Here is a 20,917-nt window from a genome sequence, read left to right on the forward strand (position 1 = left end):
CAGCTAGGCATTCTGCACGTTGGCACCTCGGACTGCGCAGCTAGGTACTTCGCACATTGGCACCTCGAACTGCGCGACTAAGCACATCGCTCGTCGGCTCCTTGTATCTGCGGCTAGGCATTTTGCACATAGGCACCACGGACCCGCAACCAAGCATATTGCACGTTCACTCTATTATCATATTGTCACGATAGCTCGTAACAATATATATCATACCACCCCTTCATAAAGAGAACCTCATCATGAGCTCTGTTCACTAGGCCCCTTGGGCTGGCACAGACACCTGGCTGCGGAAGTGATTGAGGCATCATACAAAAGTAAAATTCTGGAAAGCACCTAGCAGTTGCATATCTATCACTGGCTCTCTGATCCTAAGCTCTACACCCATTGTCAAGTAAAGATGACTTGGGAGGCTGCTCAGAGCCTTCATTAAGTAACATCATCAATTTTACTAAAAAAAATATAGCCTCAGTGATTGTACTGGAGGTTGCTATCAATCGGGCAGCCTGCGGGTACAGGCTGCCTGAATGCACACTGGAACTATATTCGTGCCCACACAGAGTTCTGCACGTCACTTGGGTTGAAACCTAGGCCCCATGCTCTTCTAGAGTAGCAGCAGCAAATAATGCCCTATAAAAAGACAAAAGGTGAGGGGGGGGGGGGAAGCACCCCAGACCAGAGGCCACATGTACAAAAAGCCCCACATCACAACCCACCCCAAAGACTACAAATTTGGTGCCTATTAGAGAACTGAAGAGAAGGTGAAACTTTGAGAGCCGTTTTCTCAGAACTGTTTTTCTGCCTTTCTGCTCAGTTTCTGGAGCTGATTCCTTTGTTACCGTTTAACATATTTTTACTCCGGTTATTTTTGTCACGTTCCTTGGGCTGCAGTGCAGGTCGTGACATTCTCACTTTCTTATCTTGACCTTTTGTAAGTTTACGTTATGGCTATTCGTCTACACTAAAAGTCTGCTTGATGTGAAGGTAACATAAAATATGGCACTCCAAAAAATTTGTGTTGCAAATAAAAAGATCTAGAATGTCACGACCTTCAGCACACATTTAGCTATGCAGTCAATACTTAACAAGCCTTCTATCACATTTTTAAAGCTCCCCAGGCTCTCCAGAAAGTAAGAGAAAGGAAAATTATGCTCAATAAAATTGAATAAAAGGTTCTCAAGATATCGCTCTGAAACTTTTATGGAAGCATCAGCGAGACGTTCTAAACATTTGTGCCAATTTTCATCAAAATCCATGAAGAAATAAGGAAGTTGATTTTCAAAGCCACGTCCCCCCTTAAGTGGACAGGACAGAACTGCCCTGACAGGATAACCTTGATTATGTTGCACCTTGAAGGGATTTACAAGGAAAACAATGAGAACGTTCACACATGTGCGAGTGTCTGGGCTGTACATTTTCAAATACAGTAAAACCACGTTAAAGTGTACCCGCTTAAACAGTAGTTTCGTTTTAAAAGTAGGAAGTCAAATCTCTGACTCGGCGCCCGTTGAACATACTGTGTTTTGTATCCACATAAACCGTACCGGCTAATTGTGTACGTATCGGTTAACATGTAGTGTTTCCATTTTTCATCGCTCAATCACGGCGGTGTGTCATCCCCATCGAGCGACTCGGCAGAAAACAACAAGCCTCAGAGATCGGAACAACCCTCTCCAAGCACCCTGTGCGTTTGTGCGTAAAGCCACATCAACATCATTTCAGCGCTGTGCCAGAGAGCGTTGTAGCTGTAGTTGTGGCGTTGTGCAAGCTGGAACTAGCGTCATGCCGAAGCTTGGATAAAAAACTCTGGGCGCTCAGCATAGAATAAAAATCGGACATGGTGCTAGCGAACGTGGCATGAAGAAGGCGGCGTGGGCATGCGACAGGGATGCATTTTTACAATTGCTAGTAAGTACAGCGGGGCGTGACATTACCTGAGGCACTTCCGGAGGCGCACAACATTTCTGAACAGGCGCGAGTAAGAGCAGGTCCGAGAGAGAAAATCTGGGGGCTCTTGCTCTTTGAATATCTGACTTTGCCTAGACTACGGAGGAGAAGTTTGTTCGTGTTGTATGCGTTTGTCCCCTAGGTGTGCCGGCATTGCGGGGTGGGGTTTAGTTTGTTTACATTCCAACGATGACGGCCGGCACGGTGAAGCAATGGGCATGCACACCCCATTTGGTGATCGCTTTGTCTGAAGGTACGTTGGACAGACTTTCTTGTGTCTGTGGCACTGGTGCTGAGTCAGTCATACTGGATCAAACCTTTCTCACCCCTTAAGCCCAGACCACATGTACGCTTGCGGATGCGCGCAAGCTCGCGTTCACGCGCCCACGCATGCGCAGACGGTGTGGCATGGCTCGTACGCGTCGAAACGCGGCGTGATCTCGGGGAACAGCTCCTCCCTGTTATCGCACGCTTGGGTTGCCTCGCGTCGGCGTGCCTGGCTACGCAGCTATGGTGCGGAATGTTCTACTCTCAGTGAAGCAGATTTATATCAAGAAAGTGCTTCTTCTTTCCTTTTTGCGCTGCTCTAACAGCTGTAAAAATATTACAATTACGTTTATATAAATTGAAGCATTTTGAAACACTGTCGATAACAAAGTACGAAGCGGTGCCTACGAAGGCATCTGTGAGTGAGTCCAGTGAGCGCGCGCTGTCGCGCGTCTTTGTGGATGCAAACCACCATTACTCGCGAGGCGCGGCAGGCGCTAGGCGCGCGGACGCGAGCTTACGCGCGTCCGCAAGCGTACGTGTGGTCTCGGCTTTACGGCACTCTACCTTAAAAAAAACATCACTGATTTTTCCGGGGCTGCAGTAGGGGCTGTACTAGAGGCCGGGCCTGCTCTCCTGTTTGCAGTATCTTCACTCTTGGCAGGCTTTCCATATGCTGCTGTCCTTGACTTTTCAGGAGCATTTTTAGTGGTCCCACATGAGTGAAATAAACGCACAGTGACTTAGCAACCGCAGTTGAATGCCATTGCCCGATGTCACGTCGTGAGGATTATTGGCTTTGCATCTCACCCACATTATGGTTAGGTTAGCTTATGTTTAGGTTAGGTTTAGATTAGGTTAGGTTAACGCAAAAAGGTGTTAGGGTGGCACGGCGTATTCTCACAGTGGTTATGCCATGCGGATTATTGTCCTGGCGTCTCGGCCTCATTAGGTTAGGTTAACGTTCGGGTAGGTTAGCGTAAGACATGTTACAGTGGTGCGGGGTATTCTCACAGCGGTTACGCCATGAGGATTATTGTCCTTGCATCTTCGCCACGTTTGGTTAGGTTAATGTTAGTTTATGTTAGATTAGCGTAAAAGGCATTAGGGTACCGCGACATATTCTCATAGCAGTTGCAGAGGCGTCAAGCGTCACCGACGGCCTTTCAGCCACTCACGTACAACCGCCATAGCTAAGACGCTCTGCCTTTGAAATTTTCATTATATGCGGCCCGGCCTCTATTGTGGTCCCTACTGCTCCCACGGAAAGATATGTGATGTTATTTTCAAGGTACAGTCGACCAAAAAAGTTTACAGACCAAGAGATCTGACAAAAAGCAGAATATCTCCTCAGCCTCAAAACGCAGCCTGGTGTTCCCATCTCCAGCCGTTAGTGGTACGTGCGAACAACCTTCGGATGCCCGGTTTTAGTGGCTGATTTTAAACGCTACTCGTATATTTAGAATTTTCTGAGATCTCGTGGTCCGTAAACTTTTTTGGTCGACTGTACATTGCCGTAAGGCACGAGAAAGGTGTGATCCGGCATGACTAACTTAGCAAGAGCGCCGGAGGCGTGAGACAGTCTGTCCGACACAGTGGTCACCAAATGGGGCGTCAGTGCCCGCTGTTTCACGTGTTTCACCGCACCGGCAGCCAGCCTCCAAGCATAAACAAGCTCGATCCCACTCCACAATGCCAGCACACCTAGGGACAAGCGTCTACAGCACGTGCTAAGAAACTTCTCCATAGTGCCTAGGCAGAGTCGTATATTCAAGGAGCAATAGCCCCCACATTTTCTCTCTCGCACCCGCTTTTACTCGTGCATGCACACAAACGTCTGGCACCTCCGGAAGTGCCCCGCCCTGCTGGACTTACTAGCAATTGTAAAATCGCAACAGGGATGTGCCGTTTACGACGGTGTGTGGTATTTGGAATACGAAGAAGTTGCTCGGTAGTGCTACTGGGACCGTGAGGACATGTCAGCTACGAGGTTCGACTTTTTCGCCATTGTTGCCTCTGTTGTTGCCGAAGTGTCGCCTAACGACAGTGATGAGGACGATGTGGAAAGCGACAGCATGGGCAATTCAGACAGTGGTAGAAGCTGTACATTATTACATCAGCCTCATGAATGCACTCATGACAAGAACAGCACCCTGCAATGAAAAAGGCACCCTGAGACTTGTGCAGCGCTACCGGGCCTGTGCACAGAGAATATGCAACACCACTGAGGAATCTGCCATGCGAGTGTTTGTTGAGAAGAGGGCACTTGCTGAAAAGTTAGCTCGCAGCTTCAGTAAGTTTGAGGCCGCTGTTGTTGCTGCTAGGCCGCCGTGGCATCAAACAAAAACTTTTGTTGCGCGAAGTCAATAAATACTGCATGTATTGGCCCTGTGATTGCACTGTCTCAGAATTTCGTTTTTGACAGCTAAGTGGGCGATCTCATGCTATTTCGGTTAAGCAGTACTACCGTTTAGTACGTACTTTTTCCGAGCTCCGGCCAACTACGGTTTAACGAGGTTTCACTTAGATGACACAACTGATCCCTCCCACTGCTTCATGATCAATGTGCTGTGAGTTTGGATCCACTCGATGGATCCTTTTCCCGGCCGGCAATCCTATGTATTAGATTTGTAGAGGAAACCGTGGTACCATTCAGCATCCATTTATGAATGTTTACAAAAGGTTGTGGCCCGGTGGGATTCTGTATGAAATACTGATTGTTGAATGTGGCTAATCAGCTCTGAGGGAATTCTGCAAGGTGGAGGAAGGTACATGAAAGGAAAAATTGACATCTGTCTGTATGTAGCACTAAGCTACGAAGGAAACCCAAATGGGTTTCTGAGAAACAAACTCGTAGTTAAAGAAAAATTAATCTTGGTCTGGGAATCAAACCCGGGACCAATGTGTTCTGGGACCAACTGGGACCAATGTGCTTCTGAATCTTATTTCCGGTGTTGGTCTCTGTTCAAATCGTGCACCAGGATGAATTTTTCTTCTACTATGAGGCTCTGTTTCTGAGAAACCTGTGTGGGTTGCCTTTGTCGCTTCGTGCTACATACGGGTGGATGTAAATTTTTTCTTTCATGAAGACTGATTGTTGTAACAACCAGTGAAATTTCGTATATGAAAGCTGCTTTTCACTTTCATTGCTTTCGCTCTTATTTGTCTTTCAGAGGAGATTCGCGATATTCACCCTGTCGTAAATGCGTTCTTTTTTCTTTTTTTTTTTTCAGACATGAAAAAATTTCAATATCAGTGAAGCAATGTTTGCTTTTTGTCTCTGCAATAAGCCTTCCCTTGCCTTTTGAGACTGTGGTGACCCATCGGGGCACATTCTTGCAAGCAGCCATGTACTGTGCAGAAAACCATGGAAAGGTGGCAGACTTCGTGAAAAAATTGAAGTTAACTGCTGCTGCGAAGGCGGTGTAAGCGACGGTGTAATTACCGACGCTCTTGCCAGTGAGCTGTATAGCATTGAGATGTATGGATTTCTACCAAGCGCAATTTTAAGGCTAGAAACAGCAGAACTTTACGTAAAGGTGCAGCTTAAGGACTTGAATTGTTTATCAGGAAAGTTGGACGGTCTTACTGAAGAAACACTTTCCAAGTCACTCGAGAAGAACCCTAAAATTCAGTGGGTGCTGTTGCCAAGGGCAGCGAATGGCGGTTATGACTTGTACACAGAATGAGCAATCAGGTTTCTACCTCTCGCCTCTGTAGAAGTGGAGCCCTTGTTTCCTCGACTTCAAGAATCTCTTAAACGAAAAAATACACAGGCTGAGCGAGCAGACACGTGAATTGTTCTTGACAATTTCCTTCAGTGGTAGAGAATACAGCTGCATGTGTTTTATTGTGCAGATCATAATAAATATTTTCATTCCAATGAAACAAATTGAACCTATTCAGTGCTCTGAGCAGTGTCTGGTACTTCTCTTGATTTTTTTCATATTTTCTGTCCTGATTTTATCTTGGTTTTAGTGATGTTACTGTCCAGGTTTTCCCCACTCTAATGATTTACTGAGGGAGTACTGGTGCTGCTTCTTTGAAACACGGTACCTCCTGTTGCGTGGCTTCGATCATCTCATGCTATCTGTGTACAGTGCATCGTGTACTAAGTCTACAGGCTGTCTTAGTGCTTATTTTGTGACAGTATCTGTGCAGTGAACTTGATGTCTGTGCCATTCCTGGCTATGCAAACACTACATGAGTGTCACGTGGGGCTTGTTGAGCCAATGCGGTGACTCCAGGCTGCTTTCATTTCGGACTGGCCCCGCTGAAAGAGGCAGCAGAGAGCGGCTGCTCACTGGATTATTGCCTAATAGTACTAAAAGCATACAGTAAGCTTCTAATGTAACTATGGTACATGTTGTGTCAAGCAGATTGGTGAAGATGCTTATTATGGTAGGGTTGACGGCAATAGGCCATTCAGGTGCTCTTGTTTCAAGCTATATTTTTTGCTTTAGTGCATAAAATGGTGTTTTGCTAACAAAGTTAGTGGGACAGCAGTGCACTTTTACTGTAAGTCTGACAGCACATATCTCAAAACTAGTGCTATTCTGACGTGTTTGGCGCAGCATAGCCTTAGCTGCTTTTGCGCGATTAAACCCCATTTAACTAACTAACTAGTGCTATTCTGAGTATTTGTTTTAAGTGTATGTGGCTTGCAAACTCACCGGCTCCACTTGGTGAATTGCAATATGTGCCATAAAAAAAACTTGTTCGAAGCTTAATTAGTGAAATTTTTTTATTAGTCAATTACGCATTTCGATTTATTGTGTAAGTAATGTCCACTTTTCAACCACTTGAGTTTGAGGATTAGAGTTGTGCTATTTGCCACAAGCAATTGATTAAAATTTTATATAATATAGAGAACATCTGGTACCTTTATATGCAATGGACATTTTTCTCAGTGGTGTAGTGCTCCCCATAGTGGTGTCATGGTGCTTTTCAATTCTAGAGTCGTTGCAGATTCCTTAAGCTTCATTGTTTCGTGTATGATCTCATACTTTTTAAGAGCGGTTATCTGTGAAATGGTTGAATGCAGTATTTATGTACAATGGTATCATAAATTACACCTGTAATGGCAACAAGCATGGATTGAGACGTTTTCTGTTTGCGCTTCTTTCAACATTTAATTTTGTTATTGTTTAGATGCTCATAATTTGGTTGTATTATTTCTTACATCTAGCACAATGTGGCTTTTTTAGTACTGTTCTATATTAATATGTAGGGCTGCTCAGTCTAATAAAAATATATGCACTTCTCGTGCTATGGCCTGCCATGAGACTTTCGATGCTACAGCACAGTTTAAGCTAGACGGTTGCTCTAATTCTCAGGTCATTGACTACAGAAGCTTGGATTTACAAAGCTGCTACCTTTTTTCTTTGCTGACACCTCAAGCTTATGGTTCTCACTGTACTGTTGTTCTCGCTACTGCATTCTGTCATAGTGCTGGCTGTCAATGAAGCTGACCGCACATGGCATATTAGTATTACTTTCCTGCCCACAGGAAAAGCACTTGTTTCTGGGTAGTCTAGTAAATATTTTTTTCTCATGCTCAACACTAAAGTGTATAGTGTCAAATTGGGGAGGAAAAAACCTTTTTCAAACCGTGCTAGTTCCAAATAATATGGTTACTAAAAAGAATATGAAAGAAGAAACCTTCACAAAAATTTAGTCAAAAGAAAGAAAAGATTATATAAAGACATTAATGCTGCTTTTCACAGAGAGAACATAAAAAGCCTTCATAATATACATTTTCAACACAAATTGTCTGTAATATTCCAGCAATTATCAGCTTTCTATGTAAAGAATGTCTTAAGATGTGTTAGAAAATGTGAGCCCGAGTAACTAGCCTAGCCCAAGGCTGAGGTCAATTTCTAGTAGTCTTTTGGTGCAAAACTCAACTCCCTGTGTGGCCACTGGCAAGTGATCTTAGTCGAAGGGTGCTAACACCCTGCAGGGTGTTAGCACTCTGCAGGGTGCTAACACTGTGAACTTCAGAACTGTGAACTGTGAACTTTAGAACATGCAGGATATCTTTATATCAGTGCTCGGAAGCAATGAAGTTGTTTGGAGAAGAAAGCAAAAATCCATGCTGAAATCTGATGAATCGAAGTTGTCATCCTTGTCAGTGCTGCTACCAGTGTTCAAAAAATTTCGCTCAGATATATGGTAATTGGTAGAAATGTGACGTTTCTGTGAAGTGGTGCGCAATGTCGATCCCATCTCTGGAACTACGAGTGCTCATCACCCTGACATCGGAGCTGCTTTAAAAATCGTCGCTGAGTGGAAAAATAAAACAGAAAAGCGAAACTGGAAACTAGTTTCTATTTAGCCTATTAGTTGGTGCTAGTTGTCCGAAAACACTCGAAGAGCCGCAAAATACAAATTTGCAACCATTCTTAGTGGGATGTACCGTATTTTCGCGATTCTAAGCACCCCCCTCTACTTTCGCGAAAACATTTGGAAAAAGTTTGCATCCGAATCTAAGCACCCCCCTATTTGTTAGGAAGAGCGCGTAGCCAAGACCGCCAAGCGCGCTTGCTCGCTCTGTCATCGAGCCGGAGCCGTTGGGAGTCCCGAGGTAGAACGGCGTCCGCGGCTCGATCTTGCTGCACAGCCGGACTGCTGAGCCGCACGGACTCGTGAGTGGCAGTGATAGTGACTAAGCATCCGGTACAAGCGGTGGGCTCACTGTCTGCACCAATTTTTGTTTTGGGTGTTTGCAAAATAAAATCTTATTTCTCCGCCTCGTTGTGATGTCGCAGTGAAAAGGGAGAGGGGGGGGGTCATTTCAGATTTTTCGAATCTAAGCACCCCCCCTCACTTTGGGCATCGCGATCATGAAAAAAAAGGGGTGCTTAGAATCGAGTAAATACGGTATTAACATGGGACTTGAAAAATGAAGCTATCTAGACAGTGCATTTCAAATTTTAATAGAGCAAGCTTGCTTCATTTACCTTGCATGGCCCCCACTTTTGTTTTCATTGAAGCATTAATTAATGAAAAAGCCAACTGGGGTAGCATTACAGTCTTGGCTCTGGATGAGTTGAACTTGGTTGATTATGGGTTTGTATGAAGCTAGAATCATGCTGCTCTGGCATTTCATATGACTTTGTGTCTGCGCTTGTGGTTATGCAGCTTTTGGCATCCTGCTGTGGGAGATAGCTACTTATGGGATGTCCCCCTATCCCGGTGTGGACCTAACAGACGTCTACCACATGCTTGAGTCTGGCTATAGAATGGAGTGCCCTCCTGGTTGCCCAGCCAGAGTGTATGAGCTCATGCGTCAATGTAAGTTTTGTTTTACCAGTCCTTTCATTTTTGCAATGTTGTGAGAAAAATGACACGAGAAAATATCTTTCTATTCATGAATTTGAATCTCCAAGTGTTACAAGTTCGTGTAACTCGCCTGGCTTTCGAGATGTGGCTTCACATTCTTGTTGCCCAGCTGGTCCATGCAATAAAAACTAGTGATACATGGTTGTTAAGTGAACAGCTGAACTAAACCAATTTAATATTTATGCAAGATTTATCACACAAAACTAAAAATGAAAACCTGAGGTGAACCTGCATGCCATTTAAAGGAACAATGAAGAGAATTTAGAATTGGAAGATTTATGGTGGTTTGGAAGGGCTACCACAGTATAATTCAACTCCTGAAGTTATTTTCACGATTGCACATGTAACAATGTCACCATTGCTATTTAAACTTTTGACGAAGCTTCGCCCCTCTCGCGCGCCAAGCATAGCAGCGAAAAACCGGGCACTAGGTTGACATCAACACAGAGGTCACGTGAGTGAGTGCTGTATTTGAATGACGCACCTCACCGATACCCATGACGACTTCACAATCGTCTTTGTCATCAGAATACTTTGACCGACCCGCGCCGTTTCCCACAGGCGCTGCTTCTCGTTTTTGCCAAACTAAAGCAACTTGCGTTGACGTGTGGCCTTTTAAACTATGATTTTCATATTCAGTGAGTGAAAGACTGCAATAATTTGCAGAAAGCTCGCTATTTTTGAAATAGGCTTTACTTTTACTTTGTTAACGCTAGCATAGTAGGTTACCCTTTGGTAATTTCTCGTGGTTTATTCAAAGGAAAAATAATTATTCAAAGGAACTGTGCAGTATCTAGAGGTGATGTGACTGCACCACGTCAGTGCTACCAACAACCATTCTGGCCAGTCCTTATTTCTCGCTTATGTTGCACGCTACTTTGTGCCATCCTATCGTGGAGGCCATGCATTCGCTGCCTTCCAAAAACATAAATTCACCCACACATGCTTAAGACTGTTGCGTTGGCAATCAGCGGGTACACCATTTTGACACCAAAGCTATACTATAGCTAGTGCAAATTGGCACAGCATTTAAACGAACTTAGCAAAGCAAGTGTGAAAATTCTAGTGCTTGTGGGATGCACAGCACATAGCATTGATATTAACCTGAGATAACTTCTAAACAAGCATAAATTAGCTTCTGTTGGCTTTGCCAGCACATTTTTACCTCACCGTTCTCGCTTAAGGTGCGCTTGCTACTGGCTAGTATGCCTTTGTTGAACAGGCCTTCGTGGTAAACTTCTTTTTGTATTTTTGTTTTCAATTGAATGCAAACTGCAAATGGTGTTTTGTCTGCATACGGACCACGCAGATATTCTATTCTGGTTGTGGCCGCATGTGCCCTGCCCTGAATGCGATCTACAATGAGTGCAGAGTCAAGGTGCACTGATGGCTGTTAGCTTTGTGTGCACTGTGTTCCCGTCGCTTAGTTTGCATTGAAGCCTAAGGCTGCACGAAGGTCACTTTGCTTGCTCCTGCTGCCACTCTTCCTCATGTCAGTGTTTTGGCAGCGAGTGGTCCGCAGTCATAGAGTGAGATGTTTGTTTTGCCTGTGCGCACATGAAACCGTGGTTCTTAATTTAGTCAGTAAGCAAATGCTTACTAGCTTATACGGCCGATAAAGCTACTGCAGTAAATCCTCGTTAAACCGTACCCGCTTAAACAGCAGTCTCATTTTAAAAGTCAAGTCCCCGACTCAGCGGCCATTGAACATAATGTGTTCTGTATCCGCATAAACCGTACCAACTTATTGTGTGTTTGTCGGTTAACACGTAGTGTTTCCACTTTTCGTCGCGCAAACATGGCGGCGCGTCGTCTCCATCGGGTGGCCCGGCAGAACAACAAGCCTCAGAGATCGGAACAACGACCACCAAGTGCCCTGTGCGTTTGCGTGTGAAGCCACATCAACATCATTTGGACGCCGTGCCAGGGAGCGCTGTGGTGTCGTGCATACTAGGACTCACATCGTGCAGAAGCTCGGATAGAAAAGATGCCGGTTGCTCAGCATAGAAGAAAAATTAGACATCGTTCACGCTATCGAAAGTGACACGAAGAAGTCGGCGCTGGCACGGAACAGGGATCTAGTGTTGACCACAGTGGGCTTTAATTTTCCACTTCTGGCTACCCGCGGGCTGCCAGAGCCAGCCAGAGCATCTTTGTTTTTCTCGGATTGCTCCGCCCACCGCGCTACGCACTTCCGCTGAGCATTTGTTTTGCTCGTGCTGGACGGTTCTGGCTACCTGCGGGCTGCTAGAACCTGCCAGGAGGATTTTGGTCTGGCTGCTCTCTGGAAGTTCTCTGGCTAGCAGACGACTAAAAGAGGCGATGGGCGCTCGCCGCCATCTTTACGGGGACTTCACGGATTGCAACGCGGGCGCTTGAGGACTTAAATTTACTTCGCTCAGCCAACTGTCTACGGTCATATTCGGATTTCCTTACTTCTAGCGTTATCTTTTTAGGTGCTAACGCTGTTCCGCATCGTGAAGCGGGCTGATACGAGCCGTGGTGGACCGTTTGAAGCTTTTGTGTGTATGTATATGTGTGTGTGTCCCCTGATTGCTTCTTCGCGGCGGTGAACAGCGCGCCGCGCTCTCATGCCTGCATGTTATCTGCATCTTGTTCCACGCAAGTTGTAGATGCTCATTCACACATTGCAGTACATTTTGGTTTCGTATTTCTCTGGTGGCGTTCCTTTTCACATATCTCGCGTATGTATATCTCTCCTTTCTCTGCAGTTAGTGAAGGCTTTGCAGCTAGCCCATGTTCGCTCCGTCTCTCCGTCGTATGCTTAGGTGGCTGCTCGAAACTGATATGTGTTTGAACTGCAGGCCATTGATCTAAGAATACACTGATTGCACTCGGTACATTTAGACGCACGTACATTACAACATTGGTCTCAATCATGAGAGCAGTAAGCCATGGCTTATTGCTCTCATGATTGCGACCAATGTTGTTTTTCGTGTGGAACGTTTCGCTAGTCACAGGCGACGTGCATTTTCACGCGCCAGCCGTGTCCCCAGCTCCCTAAATGAGAAGCACCATCAGCCGCAACAAACTTTCTGAAATCGAAGGCCAAGCAGGTCGGCGCGAAATTTTATGCGTATGAGATGTACCCGATAACCTGCTTTTTCATGTCTTGTGATGACACAATCAGTGTCGCCAGTGGTCGACGTGATCGCTGCGAGCAGGGATCCTCCAGCCATCGCTTTCGAGTATACAATCACGATTTCGCGTCTTGTCATCCGCCGCGTCGGAGACCATCTGTTGCGCTGCGCAAGGCGAGGTTGGCCGAGTACACGTCTTGCGCCGAGTTGCGCGAAAGTGATCGTATCCCTGAATGTAAATATATATTTTCAAGCTGGCAACGCATAAATGGGCCGACTACGCCGAGCGCGTGCCGGCCTTGCCAAGCGCTGCCATGCTGGTAGCATGCTTACATTTGGCCAGCTCTACCGGCGTTCGATTTTGCAAACTTCGGGCAGGTTCGGGTTGTCTTGGGATCCCAGCCCACGTGACTTCCTGTCAGAACCGGAACTAGCTGGCTGCCAGCGGGCTGCCAGAACTCCGAAAATCGAAGAGGCCCAGTGTGTGGCATTTGTAACGCAAAGAAGTCGCTCGGCAGCGCTGCTGCGACAGCGAAGAGATGTCGGCTATGAGGTCGACTTTTCGCCATTGTTGCCTCTGTTGTTGCCAAAGTGTCTACTAGTGACTGATGAAGACGACACAGAAAGCGACAGCATGGGCGATTCAAGCCCGACAGTGGCAGAAGCTGCGCATTACGTCAGCCTCATGAATGCAATCGTTGCGACGAGAATTGAATGAAAAAGTGCGCCCCGCGACTTCTGCAGTACTACTGCGCGCGTGCACGGAGAATATGTAATGCCAACGAGAAATCTGCCATGCGAGTTTTTGCCGAGAAGAGGGGGCTGGCTGAATAGCTGGCACGTAGCTTAAGTAAGTTTGAGGCCGCTGTCGTTGCTACTAGGCCGCCGCCGCATCGAACGAAAATAACTTTTGTCACGCGAAGTGGATAAATACGGCATCTTTATTTCCCCTTTCATCACACTCTGAGTTCCGTGTTCCATTTTTGACAGGTAAGTGGGCGCAATCTCGTGCTATTTCGGTTAAACAGTACTACCGTTTAGTAAATACTTTTTCTGAGCTCCGGCCAACTACGGTTTAACGAGGTTTCACTGTGTCTTTACTTTGTATAGCTGTCTAATAGTAATTTACTATTGCAATCGATGCTTCGCCTTTTAAGCAAAATTTTTTTTTTTTTCTGTTCTTAAATTGGCCTTCACCGGCAAATTCGAACTTCACCAGTCAGCATGCACATGCCTCAACCCTACGGTGACCCCAATAGTGACCCCTTTAGTGGAAGCATGTCTCAGCAGAGCATTAGAGACAGTGAAGGTGATGAACACATGTCATCTCCTTAGGAAGATTTTCAGGCAATATGGTATCTCACAATGTCTGATTATGGTAGTATTTACCCAATTCTATCACGCTTTTTTTTTGGCTGTTCTTTTTTTCTAGGAAAATTAAGCTGAAAATTGCCTGCTTGATGCAATCGAATAAAAACCAAAACCACGTCTGCGTTGTTTGTATGCTTTGCTTCATAAGAAGACTGTTGCTGTAATGCTGGCTTTAGGAAACCGGCCGCCATAGTGCAACACACGTTCGATCCTTGCCTATGTGCAACACACGTTCGATCCTTGCCTATGTTTCTTGCTGAAAAATCGGGTGCGCATTAGATTTCTACTCTGTTTAGAAGCCTTGAGTCATTTCTATGTTAGTTTTCTACTTTTGACACATAGAAAAGCAAAGTGTGTTTTGGCACTTTTCCTGCATCTTGTTTCATTCTATCAAATTCGTTGGTCCCAGCAGGGTCAGATTAGCGGTCATGCACCATTAGCCATGCACGCACCTGTACAGTAAAACTCGTTCATTAGGAAAATTGGATAATTTGGACTCGTCCTTTGGTCCCAGCAGGCGTATGCATTGTTTAATGGCACGAACCTCTCGTTATTTCAAACATATTTGGCCACACACCGGTTAATTCAGACAACCCTCCAAGCTCGGCGAGTGCGAAGCACTGCAAATGCGCGATGCAAAAGAGCAACAAGCAGCGCTAGCAGCCTATTAAAATGAATCGGCAGAGTCTGCATTACCATAGTCATCATTGAAAATTGTTGTGCAGGAGCGACAGAAACGCCGAGTGCTTCATGATTATTTGTATGTTTATGTGTTCACGACCCCACATGACACACCGTGTTGGCCTCTCGTGCCTTCAGAACTGCATAGTCGCCATTTGCAATCGCATCAATAACCACTGCGATTTCGTCCACAGCAGGTGCAGCAAACAGTTCCGTTTTGACTCCGTGTGCATGTTGGCTACGTGTGTTCAGAACTGTGTAGCCACCATGCGTGATTGCATCGATAACGACTGCGGTTTCATCCGTAACGGTTGCAGTGAGCAGTAGTTCGGTTTCAACTCAGTGCAATGCATGAGCAATGTCAGTACCATGGTGGAAGCTGTTGTTGTTGAAGACCGATTCTACCGCGCCCCATGCACTGGCATCAAAGCAGTGTCAACATAGCGATAAATGGACGATCTTTGTTTTGCTCACTCGCAAAAAAAGACCAGGATGTGCACACGCTAGGGAAAAACGTGTGTGTTTGGGTGAAAACGCATGTTTTGCACCGCGAGCAAACGGGCCACACTGCAAAGGCAGATGCAAGGCCCTCGCTGTTGTGAGCGCTAATCGGTCACGAGATGACAAGAATTACCGCTACTACACTGTTTTTTTGGAAAATAGAAGCAAGGGTTGGGAAGTTGTTCAGTGAATAAAGTTGTATTGGCATAGCGAGCATTTATTTATTATTTTTTTTAATCCTCAATAATTCGAGCTTCAGTTAATTCAGCAGTCTTTTCTTTTTCCCTGGAAATTTGAATTAACAAGGTTTTACTGTATGGACTAATGGCTAGCAAACGGCGCCAGTAGCAATGTACAGTAAGCGTAGTTCTGATGGCAAGAAATAGTGTTCTAGAATTTTCTGTACATACCATAGTACAGTAGGGTCTTGATGCGAATCTCTCAGGACAGGCAAGAAATTTGTATGACCCAAAATTCATATAATTAAAAAAAACAGAAAAATTGGGGAAATTGTCTATGGCAATAAAATGGCAGACTTTGAAAAAATTAACATGACAAATTGTAACGTCATATAGTCGTAGCGCATTATTTCTCCATGCAAAAGTAAAAGCAGGAAAAAAAGAAAGCGAAAATGGAGAACTAGTGTTGCTATTTGTTGTTGCAGTTATGTTTTGCACAGGCAGAGCTCCTATTGGCTGATCCAAATCTGAATCACTGGTATGCTTGTTTTGCATATATTTTGGCAGCAGTGAGCTGCATATCTTTCATGTTTCGAAGTGGACATTTCACGATCTTCCTGGTTATCTTGAGTTTCTTTTGGTGCTGCAGCCTAGCTACTGCTTGATGGTGATAAGGGCATGATTTGTGCAAGTATGATGTGACAGGGTTCAAAGGTAGAAAAATTTGTAATTGTCATCAGGCACCAGAGATGATAAAAGGCGTGAACTACAGAGATAATCGTGCCCAAGTGGATTAGTGACTGGCAGGCACACAGATCGTATCAGATAGGCTTGTTAACGAATACAGATACAGTCGCCGACCGTTTATTCGGACCTCACGGGGACTGTGAAAATGTCCGAATAAACAGATGTCCGAATAAACAGATGTCCGAAAAAGCAGATTAAGAAAAAAAATGAAATCCTTTATTTCCACGCACTTATTCGGGCTCGACAGTAGGCTTGAAGAAATCGTGAATGCGCCGTTGCACTCTGTTTTGTTTACGCGCAATCAGATAAGCCTGAATCTCAGAGAGGGTCGTACAGTCACTATAGGCGGCTGAAAGCACAGTCACTGCTTGTACACGCTTTGCATGCGACGGCAGTGTAGCACATGGTGCGTCATCTTCCTACTCGGAGTCATCTTCTGGCGGTGCAGCAGAAACCTGATGATTATCTCGCCATCATCGAGTTCTGTACATATCAGTACAGCATGTCAGCATCTGTGAAACTGTCAAATGAGGCTGTGTCCAGAATCGCAATGCAACTGCTGCGCAGGTCTCCACAGAACATTTTCGGCGTCAGTGGAGAGCGCATCGGAAGGCGACAAATCCTAGGCCTCCCGGCACCCACTTGCCGGCTTGCCCTAGCGCAGTCTGCGCGGGCACTGTCGGCGCCATTAGACACTTGACGCGATGTTTCCGTATGCCGCATTGGATCGCCGCAACCTCGACACAGCACACAAAGCAAACACCACCACGCCGTCACGCCGACAGTCGTACAAACGAAAAACGTAGCCTACTCGCAGCTTCGTGCACGAAGAAACAAACAAATCAGCTGCTGGATTGTCTTGACATGGCTTACTAAGCTGAGGCCGGAACTGCTGTAGCTACGAGCCAGGAAGGAACGATGATGATGAGCGGGGATTTCCAGTAGCGCCACTTCGTGGGGCAGCAAGGAGGCTCCGTTCAAAACAAAAATGGCGCCCAGCTAGTCGAACCATGCACCGGTCAATGTTGGTGCATGGTGCTCTCGATCGAGTTGGCTCGAGGAGTGTCCGAAAAATCAGACAAGAGGTTGCAAGGTGTCTGAACTTTCGGCAGTTGTTATACATTACGGTCTATGGGGAGAATGGCGGTGCTGCGAAGCAGACCGAATAATCGAGCATGTCCGAATTTTTGGAGTCCGGAAAGTCAGTCGGAGACTGTACATGCAATTCATGCACACAGTTTGGAAAATTTCTGCCTACATGGGAGCTTAAGCACACATACGAACTTGGTTTGTGTGCTCGCAGTAGTTACTGGCTAGTCGTCTGCAAACCTGAACGCTGCTTTGACGGCCGTCAATACGATCAGCTTTTACGTGTGATTTTGCCATCAATCAATCACCAATGTGCCAGCTGTACAAACTTAGTGGCAAGCTTTCTGTAACAGCTTAGGGCTGGTATGGCACGGTGGCCTCTCATTCCAGATGCTGTTTGTAGATGTACATCGGTCTCTTCTTGTTGTTTAGAGCAACTCGTTGCTTTGGATTTGCACGGTGGGTGCAAAAATATCATGTGTCTAGTGCACTGACTGTCCAGATGCAGGCACATTTGCTCGCTTGGTGGGTGGGCATATACAGACAAGGGTCTGTCACGCAAACTTGCCCTGACTCTCTTGATTTCATAACCTTTGATAGGTAGCAAATAATGCCAAACTGAACAGTGAACAGATGCCTGCTCTTTACCATCAGTGCCGACCGCAGTCAACTTTTGCACTGTACCAATAATGGCTATGCGTATAGTGGTGGCATCGAGTCATGTGATGCGCAATTCACACTTTTGTCTGTCGCGTGGGTCAGCACTTGCTTTGTATTCTTCCTGTCAGTCTTCGTCTTGCCGCACTGTTTCTTCACAAGCGACGGGACAAATGCGGTCAAGTTCGCGTTTATGTGATGAAAACGGCACAAGACATGTAGGCAGCGCTCTAAGTGACATATTGTATTAGATTAGTGTGAACTACCGGTTAACAAGGAAATGATAAGTGTGAACCCATATGCCATAAGTTTTCTGGAGGAAAACTGGAAAGCAAAAACTTTCTAACCAATAGAAGATTGCTGTGAAGCATGGTACAATACGCTGTTAAATTTGAAAACGTAATTGGTATTCAGAACAAAACATATTTACTGGAATCCAGCGCATACTTTTTTTCCAATAAAATGGGTCCAAAAATTGCGTGCACGTTAGAATCAAGTATGACCCTAAATCTGTGTTACCATATCGCCATCGGCATTTCACAATGGCCGCCTCGCACGCACTTCAAGCCTAGCTGCCGTAGCTTCCTCCATGTGCTGTATGTAGTATGTGTGCTTAGATTAGTGCACCGGCTGTCTTCCCGTTTTCTGCGTTTGCTCTATCAGCATGGAAGTGCCGACTGCAAAGACATACAGAGTTCATCACGATACCGCAATTAAAAAGAAAGTGATCACATGTGCGAAGGCAGACTGAAATCGGGCTGCATCATGGGCGTTTGGAGTTCCTGAAACTTGCATGCGGGACTGGCGTAAACAGGAGGAGCTTTCCACTCCGGCAGCTGCTACGTACCGCACGGGCGCGTGATCCCCACCTTGAAAACGATCTGCGATGGAGACAGAGTCTACGCATCTAGGCGCACCATGCTGCGTTCTCATTGCACACTTTGAAGCGAGAGGCCACACAAAGGTCAACTCGCTCACTCCTGCTACTGCACTTCCCTACTCCACCATTTAGTTAAAGACTTTCCGCGGTCATTGCGTGAGACGTGTCCATGTTTGCTTGTGCGTACGTGACACTATGCTTGTTAATTTAGCTGGTAAGTGAGTGTTTAATTTAAAAGTTTATACAATCAATAAAACTACTAGCCTTACTTTTCGTATAGCTGTCTACTAATTTGCTATCGTAATCGATGCTTCCCCTTTCGGGTGAAACTGCCGCCTTTTTTATTTATCGCAGCTTTAGTGTATTCGTAGTAAATGTTTAAATCTTTGTTTTTACAAATGAGAGAAAGTGTATTCCTGTATGAAAGAATGGGGTGTGCAGTACTGTAAAGGACTTTCCTTTTTTTAGGTTGTGGCTAGTCTTGTGCGAATATTTGAATTTTCAAATAGTACTTTCAAATAATACGCTATTCGATATTCGCTTCGAGGGCAGTTGTAATATTCGTGCTTTTCGAAGTGTTGGCAAACTCACTGTCGCGGGTCTGTTTACTGTCCAATAACCGGTAAAGCAGAGTTTTTAAGATAAAAAAACTCACACGTTCAGCAAAACTGTATAAATATTATGACAGGAGCTTTCAGATATATTATTTATAATCATTCAATCGACTTTGTTTACCAATTACCACAAAGAAAGAAAAAAAAAGCGACGATATGCCGATACAACGCCAGCATAGGGCGGCGCGATGTTGACGCGTTTGTTGCCAGCAGTCTTTTTTCACCAGCGCCAAATCTAGTTAGAATATGGGGTTCTGATAAAGATAACCTTTTATTTTGATCTGACACAGGTTTTCTCTTTCAAATAATCGCTTCATTAATTTATCCTTCTTTATGAAATATTGTAGTCATTTACTATAATATTTCAATAGAAAACGATATCCTGAGGCCAACGTTGCTAAAGCTCAGTGAATGAGAATGACATCGACATTGACTGTCAAAGTTGAAAATGGCGGAAGCCTCGTTGGTCGGTAAAGTAGACGACAGCATGAAAAACCCAGTTTGGAGGTATTTCTGTAAACTTCCATCTAAAAACGAAGCACAGTGAGCAATGCAAGAAGTTACTGAAGACGCCAACAGGGACAACAACCACCCTTGCAAACCACCTGAAAAAGCATCCGAGCTTGTATGCGGCCTACGAAGAAGAACGCGCCACTCGTGAAAGACAAAAGAAGACCGCTGGACAGTCTACGCCGTAGCCGTCAGTTTCATTGCATTTTCGGCCGACATTGAAATCGACTGCACCGAAGGCGAGGCAGTTGACTGAGAAGATCGCTACCTTTATCGCGGGCGGCTTGCACTCCTACAGCGTTGTCGATGAAAGTGGCTTTGTCGAACTGCTGAGGTGCGCTATTCCCGAGTACAGCGTGCCCTCAAGGACCACATTCTCGAGGTCGGTGATTCCCGATTTGTACGCCGCAAAAAAAGGCTGAAGTTATGAAAGCGCTCCAGTCAATAATTGATGCTGTAGTCGGGTGCTACTGTTTAACCACCGACAGCTGGACCTCGCGCGCTTGTCAGAGCTACGTAAGTGTGACGTGTCACATAATGAACAGGAAGTTCGTGCTACACACCTACACTCTAACATGCGGTCAAATGGTTGAAGACTGTGCCGCGGAAAACATTCGCCAGTTTCTGCAGAAGGTGATTAGGGATTGGGAGCTTCCAGAAGACTTGCCGACATATATTGTCACTGATAATGGCAGAAACTTTGTCGCTGCCGTGGAGCACTCCCAGTGGCACAGGGTTCAGTGTTTCGCCCACACTCTGCAACTCTGCATCACTGACGCAAAAAAGCAAGTACAACTTTTCTTTCAGCTATGTGCAAAGGCACATGCTGTTGTTGGTCACTACGAACGTAGCACTCGAGCACGCGCTCCGACTGCAAGAAATGCAGAAAAACATGGGGATTGAACCCCTCAAAGTCATGCAAGACGTACCTAAGCGCTGGAATAGCGAACGTGCCATGATGTCGACGCTCCTTGAGCTTCGTACTGCAATCTCTGCAGACCTATCCGAGTCGGATGGTGTTGAAAACCT

At 45.5% G+C, this 20,917-nt stretch overlaps 1 protein-coding gene across 1 annotated transcript in view; it reads left to right on the top strand.

The window, feature by feature from the left end:
* The window catches only part of Abl (tyrosine-protein kinase Abl), a 130,754-nt gene that overhangs the window by 72,464 nt on the left and 37,373 nt on the right, over positions 1-20,917 (top strand). The window contains exon 7 of the mRNA XM_070524361.1: positions 9,358-9,510. Within this exon, the coding sequence (XP_070380462.1) occupies positions 9,358-9,510 (153 nt within the window). The remainder of the gene's footprint in view (positions 1-9,357; positions 9,511-20,917) is intronic.

This window comes from Dermacentor albipictus, chromosome 1 (genome assembly GCF_038994185.2).
Source record: "Dermacentor albipictus isolate Rhodes 1998 colony chromosome 1, USDA_Dalb.pri_finalv2, whole genome shotgun sequence".
Classification (NCBI taxonomy): Eukaryota; Metazoa; Arthropoda; class Arachnida; order Ixodida; family Ixodidae; genus Dermacentor; species Dermacentor albipictus.